Source organism: Penaeus monodon, chromosome 8 (assembly GCF_015228065.2).
Source record: "Penaeus monodon isolate SGIC_2016 chromosome 8, NSTDA_Pmon_1, whole genome shotgun sequence".
In the NCBI taxonomy this organism is placed as follows: domain Eukaryota; kingdom Metazoa; phylum Arthropoda; class Malacostraca; order Decapoda; family Penaeidae; genus Penaeus; species Penaeus monodon.
In genome coordinates, this window is record NC_051393.1 from 44,140,143 (window position 1) to 44,150,142 (window position 10,000).

General features: G+C 37.3%; 1 protein-coding gene across 1 annotated transcript in view; it reads left to right on the forward strand.

Moving 5' to 3' along the window:
• The window catches only part of LOC119576357 (glycoprotein-N-acetylgalactosamine 3-beta-galactosyltransferase 1-like), a 15,622-nt gene extending 10,592 nt beyond the window's left edge, over positions 1-5,030 (forward strand). The window contains exons 7-8 of the mRNA XM_037924007.1: positions 4,196-4,369; positions 4,904-5,030. Of these exons, the coding sequence (XP_037779935.1) occupies positions 4,196-4,369; positions 4,904-4,984 (255 nt within the window). The 3' untranslated portion in view covers positions 4,985-5,030. The remainder of the gene's footprint in view (positions 1-4,195; positions 4,370-4,903) is intronic.
• Positions 5,031-10,000: the final 4,970 nt, after the last annotated feature.

The following is a 10,000-nucleotide window of genomic DNA, read 5'->3' on the forward strand; positions in this document are numbered from 1 at the left end:
GTGACCGTGATGCTAACGTGAGTGTGAAAAAGGTCACTAATCAGCAATAGAGCAAGGGAGCATTGTAATCACTGTATGTGCCATATCATATGTGAACTGGCTAACACTGGCAAGCAGTAGAACTGTAGCGGATGACCCAGCCTCCATCCTCTGCTCCTCATATGAATGGTAACCATCCATTTTCGGAGAGTTCATTTAAGGGAATTATATAAGAATCAAATTCAACTTAGAGGAAATCTGAATACGTATAACTTCAATATCATTGATGTCAAATGGATTTTAGCATAACACTGGGGTTATTACGTTCATCTAGTAAATATAATATTTGTAAAGATGGAAGTACAATGATAATTAGAATTGGGGCAGGAAGTACAGTTCATACAATTTCAATAGTTTTTCCTAATAAAAAGCGGTTTGTAAAGGTATTAAAAAAAAAGAGTAGATATTATATAACCAACTAATGTTGCCATTTAGATTAGTACTATTAGAGCATGTTCAAGAAAAAATAATTGTTTTATAAGAGAAGAAGCTCTATCTTGTAAACCTAAGTGAACTCATTTTGGCGTAAGTTTTCTAAAAGAAGAAATAATCCTCCTGACAGGAGCTCAAATCTGTCTGCCATTTTAGAATTTAGTAATTAAAGGACTTTTTATATAACCATGATCTGCGGGTGGGAGGTTATGTTGTCATTCAATCGAAGTAGGTAAGAATAGAGGAAATATAACTGGTCGGCCAACAATTAGAGCTTCTCATACAATTATCCAAGGGCACGGCAACAATTATACGAGCAACGAATAGGAGGTCACAGTCGTCAGATGTTTTGTCAGCTCACGTCTGATATATATTTACTCTGTAATTTCTCTGATGTATGTATTTCTGACGAAGACACAATCGAAACCGGTCAAATACATCTCTTATATTGTGAAGATATTCATTCTCATGCATACCTTTTATACATCTGTCAATATAAATACGGTTCATTCTCATACGATTATAACAAAATCTAACGCGGCAATTAATAATACTGTAGATCCAATTGATGAAAATTTCATGCTGTATAAGCGTCTGGATAATCTGAGTAATGTCGAGGTATTCCATTGAGTCCTGAGAAATGTTGCTGGAAAAATGTAACATTTACACCAATAAATATAACTAAGAAGTGGATTTTTAATAATTCTGGGTTTAAGATAAGACCTGTAAATAAAGGGAATAAGTGTGCAATACCGGCGAAAATACCAAATACTGCTCCTATTGAAAGAAGATGAGAATGAGCTAAGACATAATAAGTGTCGTAGAGATTAATACCGATTAATGGGTTGGCAACTCCTGTAAATAAAAATACAAATCCTTTAGTTCATATTGAAGAAGTGATGTAATTTAGCTGAGTACTGTGAAGGGCTCCTGACCAACTAAAAATGTTGATACCTGTTGGAACAGCAGTAATATTTGTAGCAGATGTAAAGTAGGCGCGAAATCAACATCTATACCTACTGTAAATATGTAGTGTGCCATACTACAAATCCTAAAACACCAATAACTAATATAGCATAAATCATTTCTAATATTCCGAATGCTTCTTTTTTACCAGATTCTTGACTAATAATGCGGGAAATTATCCCGAAAGCAGGAAGAATTAAAATGTAAACTTCTGCTCCTACTTAGCTCCTGCCAAGACTGGCAAAGATAGTAAAAGTAATAGAGCTGGAATAAATACTGCTCAAGCAAAAAGAAGTCTATAGTTATTCCTGTTGGTCGCATATTAATAACAATTGTTATAAAATTTGCGACCTCCTAAGATTGATGAGACACCTGCTAAATGTAGTGAAAGATCCCTAAATCTACTGAGGCACCGACATGGGCAATTCTTGCGAATAGGGGAGGATATACAGTCCATCCTGCTCCTACACCTCTTTCAACTATACCTCTAGATAAAAGTAAGGTTAGTGAGGGGGGGGTAGAAGTCAGAAGTTTATATTGCTTATTCGAGGGAAGGTTATATCTGGGGCCCCCTTATATTAAAGGAACGAGTCGATTTCCAAATCCTCCAATTATAATAGGTATAATTATAAAGAAATGTATAACAAAAGCGTGAGCTGTAACTACTACATCATAACTTTGATCATCTCCAGTAAGGCTTCCTGGTTGACCTAATTCAGCACGGTTGATAAGGCTAAGGGTAGTACCTACTATCCCAGCTCAAGCTCCGAAAATAAAGAATTGTGTTCCAATGTCTTTATGGTTTGTAGAATAATCATCGCTGCGTTGGATAATAAACTGACTGAGTCGTAGGTGATAGACTGTAAATCTATATACAGAGAAACATCCTTTTATCATGGCTTTGTAGTGGAGATTAGAAATAAACTCTGAAGATGCGTAAAACGCCAGAGCTTAAAGAATAAAAAAAATTAAAGTTAAGAAGATTTTACTCCTTTAGATAGCTTTGAAGGCTATAAGTTTAGATAACTTGAAGCTTTATAAGATAATTATAAATAGGTTAGGAACTAATAATCCAAATGTACTGAGGCATATCATTGAAAATGTTATATATATAATTTTATAGAGCTGATATTAAAATTAAAGCTAGAATAACAAATATGTGGGCTGAAATTATTTTTTAAATAATAAGTCACTTGGGGATAAGTCCTGTAAATTATGGTAATCCTCCTAAAGATAAAAGAGATAAAAACGTTAATGTTTTTATGGGCGAGGAATGAGAGGAGTGATTTATGAAGTGAGATATATGAAAGGCTTCTTGGAAATTAAATGAGATGGCTACTGAGGCAGAAATAAGACAATAGGAAAAAAGTAAAAAAGCCAATTGGTTTCTTTGATTATGATAGCGGATATTATTCATTCTATGTGATTAGTTGAGGAATAAGATATAATTTTAAGTAAAAGGGTTTGGTTAATTCCTCCAACTGCTCCTACTAAGGTTGCTGGAATAACAGGTAAAATATTTGAATATAAGACATAAGATAATAGAGATAATGAGCATTTTTTAATGGTTGCAAGAATAACGATTTGAGGTCATTGTAATCTATTCTATTGCAATGTATTTTATTAATCTGGGAAATCAGAAGTGAAAAAGGAGATTCTCCTGATTTTAGAAGGAGAACCACTGTGAGTAGCACAGTGGCGCGTTCATTAGATGATATTATGAAAGAAGCAGCTATAATAAGGATTGAGGAACCTAGAGCTTGAATTCAGAAGTATTTTAAGGCTGCTTCTGAAGCGTGTTGATTATTTTTTTGAAGAGATTAAGGGAATAAAAGATAGAAAGTTAAGTTCAAGCCCGATTCAAGCTGCGAATCAGGAAGGAGTGAAGATGGAGGGAAAAGTTCCTAAGGATAAGGTGCAAAAGAATAAGATTTGTGAAGAAGAACGTAAAATTAAAAAAAAGAGGGGGTAAGATCCTCATAAATGGGTGATGAGGCCACGAGCTTACTTCGCTTATCTTTTTTGTAACAAAAAGAATATACGAATTTAAAGATATACTGTATAGATAAAGTTTTGATCTTTGGGAGAATGGTTTTGATTCCATTGGATGTAAAAAAAAAAAGGGGGGGGAGTAATGAAGGTAAGGCTTATACTTACATTTTTATTCTATCAAGATAATCCTTTTTCAGACACTTCATTTTATGTAGAAAAATAAATAATAAGAATAATTGTCAGTTCTTTTTCATTATTATTATTAGATTATGAGTTGAGAAAATATAGACAATAAAAAGAAGAAAAAAAAAATTGGATTACTTTATATTAAATGAAATATATATAATCCCATAATTCATTTTTAAAATTATCTGTTTAATTATATATTAATAATATTTCAATTAATGTGTATAAAAAATATTGCCTTCTTGAAGAATGAAATTTTAATATGATTGCATAGAAGATACTATTATATTTTTAAAGATATAATGTTAATGAATACAAAAGGAATTAGATTTACTTACTAGTTTTTATTCTTAACTTAATGTACAACTTAAAGCAACATAAATATCTGCATATCTTCCTCGGATCAAGCGTTATCAATAAATGCGTGAGTGGATCAGTGAGCAAGTGTGAAGGTGTATGTGTAATAATATACATGTGTGGGTACATGATGTTTTGCAGTAGGTGTAACTCATGATAATTCCACCTGCATAAGAGATACAACCCTAACTATTTAACACTCTTCAACGCCCTATTTTAACAGGGGGACAACCCACACGACTGCTGCTCAAACACGCTCATCAGTTTCCACAAGCTGTCAGTGGAAGAACTCTACATGCTGGATTACCTCATCTACAAAGTCCGAGTGTTTGGGCATATCCCTCTCTTGCCCCTAAAAGCAGCGCTGCCGCCCAATCTAGATGTCGTTCCAGAAAAGGTGAGTATTACTTTCTTCTCGTAGAAGAAAGTAAACATGGTACATGATGTTTCTTGTGATGATGGGATGATAATGATAACGATCATAACAATTATGATGCTCATTAACATAATGATTATGGTGCTCATTATCATAATGATTGTGGTGCTCATTATCATAATGATTATGGTGCTCATTATCATAATGATTATGGTGCTCATTATCATAATGATTATGGTGCTCATTATCATAAGATTATGGTGCTCATTATCATAATGATTATGGTGCTCATTATCATAATGATTATGGTGCTCATTATCGTAATGATTATGATATGGAAAATGAACATGATGAGGATGATACTGATAATACCGATAACAAAACTAATAATAGTCATAATAACAAATGCTATTATCTTGCGCATTTTCAAAAAAAAATCGTTAACATTCCATCACCAACACTATTACGATCTTCTAGCTATCTATAAGAGTTAGTATAACCAGTATTTTTAAATTTCCGTGTCTTCTGTCAATTTCTTTGTTCTTTTTTTCACAGACGATTCAGAAATTCCGTGAGTACGACGACCCGAAAGTGCCTGAGTCCACGACAGAAACAACGGAGAATGAGACACTGTAATAACTGTGATAATCGTTATGATTAAAACTATATTTATATAATTTTATAGTGATATTTATTACCAAATTATTTAAAATACTGGTATCATCATTGATATTTTTTATCATTATCGTCACAAATGTTACAGACATTTAGGTGTTGTGTGTGAACAGTGCACAGACATTGGTGTGTGTGTGTGTGTGTGTGTGTGTGTGTGTGTGTGTGTGTGTGTGTGTGTGTGTGTGTGTGTGTGGTGGTGTGTGTGGTGTGTGTGTCATAAAGAACCTGATGGGCAGGGTTATTCACAGGGAAACAAGTTAGGTGCCCGTATTATGCAACTAACAGGTCCCATGCCGGTTTCACAGTGTAGCCATCGGTTGGACACGATGTGCTGTCAGCTGTACCCAATGACCCGGCATAGGCACTTGTTACAAAGGCATCAAGACGAGACTCCAAGGTACTAGATAGCATCCAGGTTTCTTTTACATAGACCAAAACTGACAGTATCACAACCTTGAAGACATGTATTTCTGCATATGTACTGACATCACAATGCTCTTGCTGGCCGAATTTATAGCTCCTGCTGCCAGAGCAGTTCATCTACTGACTTCTTGGTTTGACATCCCAGAGACATGGGCAACGCTACCAAAGTATTAAAACTCTCTGATACTTTAATGTCCTCACTGTAAGTGTGTATTAACTGAACAGCTTTCCTTAACAGACCCCAAAATCCTGGATCTTGTATTGGTCCAGGAGACCTCAAGGCCCAAGGGCTTTGCCTCATTGCTATATGCATCAAGAGCCGCCATTAGTGATTCCAGAGACACAGATAGGATAGCAACATAGTGACTTTTGATAGTAGCTCTGCCCATTATCTAGTCCATGCAAGTGTTGAAAAGTGTTGGTGCAAGGACGCAGCTTTGCCTCTCTCCTGAGTTAACAGGAAAGAAGCTTGACAGGCCTCATCACACTTTACAGCACTTTCAGTACCAGTATATAGGCTTGCTATTAGACCTTGCCTGGTATACTGAGCAGTGTGATGCCACGGTAGTTGCTACAGTCCCAACGCTCCCCTATTCCCTTCCAGAGGGAGTGACCACGTCCCTCATCAGGTCACGGGGAATGGATTCAGACTGCCAGATGGCAGCCAAGACCATATACAAGCCTCATGTTATAGGTTCACCCCCAGCCTTTAGCAGTTCAGCAGGGATATCACATATGCCTGCAGCTTTCCCACCATTCAGCTTAAAGATCACCTCCCTACTCTCAGTTAGGGTAGGAGGTTCCTTGCTGATGATGTGTCCGCCACAGGGATTGTAACACCACTTGCATCTAGACTGCCTGCTGAGAGGTCTGCCTGGTACAGCTGCTCAAAATGCTCAGCCCAATCCAACATGATCTGAGATGATCTGTCCATCCACTGAGTGGACTGCAGCCATGTGCAAGGAGGACTTGGAGTTCAGTTTTCTCAGGGCTTGGCAGGCAAGGTGAAGATCATTCACTAAGAATTGGACTTCAACCTCCTCAGCAAGATTCCTGATGAACTATTCCTTGTCCCTTCTCAGCAGTGCCCAAGCCCTGCACACCAAGTAATGGCACAAATCCTGATTGTCAATCATTCTAGCTGTAGTGAGTCAATAGACCATGAATTTATCTATTAATTCAATAATCTATTATAGAATTCCTCTTAGTCACAGGATCTCCCAGAGTGATTTGCGACATACCTTATTGAACGCCTTCTTGAAATTGGTGTAAGCTGCAAGCATCCCACATCTGAACTCACATCGGCACTTTACAATGACTCGAATTGCCACAGTACAAATTATTGTAGACTTACTGGGAGTAAATCCAGATTACTCCAGCCTCTAATGCTTCAACATTAAGTGGTCTCTGATACGTCTCAGAAAGATGTGCAGTCCCATCGATCCCCTTTCCCCTTCCAGAAGGGAATGACCACACCCCTCAGCAGGTCAGGAGCAATGATGCCCCAGTCTGCCAAATGGCAGACAGGACAGCATGCAAGCTCCTTGCCATAGGTTTTCCCACCACCTTTAATAGTTCAGCTGGGGTGCCGCAAATACCCACTGGTTTTTCCGTTCTTCAGCTTGGAGATGGGCAAGTCCAACAAAGTTAATTGTTGGTGGGTTAACCTGATACAACTGCTCAAAATACTCAGCCCAATGATCCTGCACCGTTCTTCGGTGTGCAGGGCTCGAACACTGCTAAGATGAGACAAGGAACAGTTTATCAGGTATGTTGTTGAGGAGGATGAAGGCCATTTCTTAGTAAATGACCTTTGTCCTGCCTGCCAAGCCCTGAGAAAACTGATCCCCAAGCCCTCTTCACAGATGACTGCAGTCCACTAGGGTTGAGTATTTTCAGCAGCTGTACCCAGGTAGACCCTCCAGTAGTTAGTCTGGACACAATTGGTGTCACAATACCTGTGGCGAGGTATTTTCTAAGCTTTAGCTTGGAAATTGCCTCCCTAGGAAAGCTGCACCACTGGGAAAGTTGCAGGTACATGTGATATCCCTGCCAAACTGTTGAAGGCTGAGGGTGAAACCTATGGCACAGGGCTTGCATTTGGTCTTGACCGCCATCTAGCAGTCTGGTTCCATTCCTCTGACCTGCTAAGAGACGTGGTCAGCCACCATGGCATCACACTGCTCAGTATACCAGGAAGATTTTTACCTAAATTCTTCTGAAACGGACCACTTACTAAGGCACCAGAGACTGGAACAGTCTGGGTTCACTCTTGGCAAGTCCACAATAGACTGTATCCTAGCGCTTTGGGTGACTGTGGAATGCCGTGGGAGAAGCTGAGACAGGAAAACTCCAACACAGATTATTGGTTTAATAGCAAGCCTATATACTGGTATTGAAAATGCTGTAATGTTGGTGGGGGCCTGTCAAACTTCTTTCCCTATTAATTCAGGGTTGAGGCAACACTTTTCAACTTTTCAACACTCACATGGAATAGATAATGAGCAGAGCTACTATCCAAAGTCAATGTGGAGCAACACTGGGAAATATCAAGGTCATCGACGATGTTACTCTGGAATCACTGGTGGCGGCTCTTGATACATTCAGCAATGAGGCGAAGTCATTGGGGCTAGAGGTCTCCTGGACCAAGACCAAGATTCCAGGATTTTGTGGCCTGTTAGGGGAACCTGTTCAGTCGATACACGCTTGCAGTGAGGACGTTGAAGTCACAGAAAGCTTTAACATACCTTGGTATTGTAGTTTATGTCTCTGGGCTATCAGACCAAGAAGTCAGTAGATGGACTGGATGGCAGCAGGAGCCATGAACTCAATTACCTCGAGATGTTAATATCCATGCAGAAGGACCAAGTTACGTGTCTTCAAGGCCTTGGTACTATCAGTTTTGCTGTATGGAAGCAAAACCTGGATGCATTCAAGTGCCTTGGAGTCTCATTATTATGCAATTTGTAACTATGCCGGATCATGGGGGTACAGTTGGCAAGAACATGTGTCCAACCGACGGCTACACCGTGAGATCGGAATGGGACCTGTTAAATGCATAATCCGGGATCGGCACCTCAGGATATTTGGCCACCTACCTCGTTTCCTCGTTTCCCTTGTGTGTGTGTGTGTGTGTGTGTAGAATGACTGATATATATATCTATATATATATATATATATATATATATATATATATATATATATATATATATATATATATATATATATATATATATATATATATATATAATTATATACATTTATAATATATGTAATATGTGTGTGTGAGTGTGAAGATATAGATATAATATATATATATATATGTACATTCATACATATATGTATATATATACTATTGTCACACTGTCATTATCATAGATGTTATCCTTCATTATGGATATAAATATGACATTGTTATTATCATGATGTCCATAGTAAGTCCCGAAAATTCAAGGAATTGGGATGTCAAGTATGCTTGGTAATGCAATTAATTGCTACCGTTAATAGTTAATATGATTGTTATGAAGTTACATAATTGCAATAAAAATAAACTAGAATGCTTCCGAAAATTAAAGAAAAGGGTAAACCGGTGATATGGGTAAGACTAGTAATGGATTCCTTGGCGATAAAGCATTTGTGGAGCCACCTAGGTGTAAACACAACTAATAAACTAAAATCACACTGGATGTCATGCATGCCATGTTATCCCAGCACAGTAGGTGAACTTGAGGCATAATTTAGCAATTTGTTTAATGGATACTTGAAACAAAAGTAGCCTGCGTGCTGAACCTTGGGGAACACCGAAATTTCTCTGGCTTGTTTTTGCTACCAGGACACTTTCCCTCCCGTGAGTTTTACAGACGATTCTCCGTACTTTTTACGAAGACTTTTCCCATTTTTTTCAGTACAGGCAAAATCCCTTCCGATTCACATAACGGACATATTCCTTTCTAAGGAGCAAAAATCCCCCTCAGAAATCTCCCTCAGAGTACAAAGTCAGTTCTGTTCTTTCACTTCGTAACTGCAATACTTTTATAAATACTCACGAATATTGTAATTTCTTCGAAACCTTACATGTACAAAATTTCGCACGAAAAAAGTTCTTAAATATGATCACAATTGTACATTAAATAATATTACTGTGATGTTACACATAGATTCTTCTTCTTTTAACGGTAGGTTCATGTCTGAGCCGCCGTGGTCACAGCATGATACTTAAATGTAGTTTTCATGTAAAAAATTCATGTGCTTTTTATTTTCGCAATATTTATCATTCATGTTTTTATGAAAAGGATATAGGGGATATCAGAGACGGAAATTATATAGTGAAGGTAATGATATGCTGCCATTCCCGGAGTAAAATACATAATACATAATTTGTTTCTATAACCTTTTATTTTTTTATATACTGACTTGTTTATTTATTTATTTTTTTTACTAGAATTTCCTATTTCTTTATATCTCGATATTGTTTTCATTGTGGTTTGCCCTCATTCTCCTTTTTATTGGGTTCATTGTAATTCATTACCTTTTTTTAATTATTGGTTTTTAAAG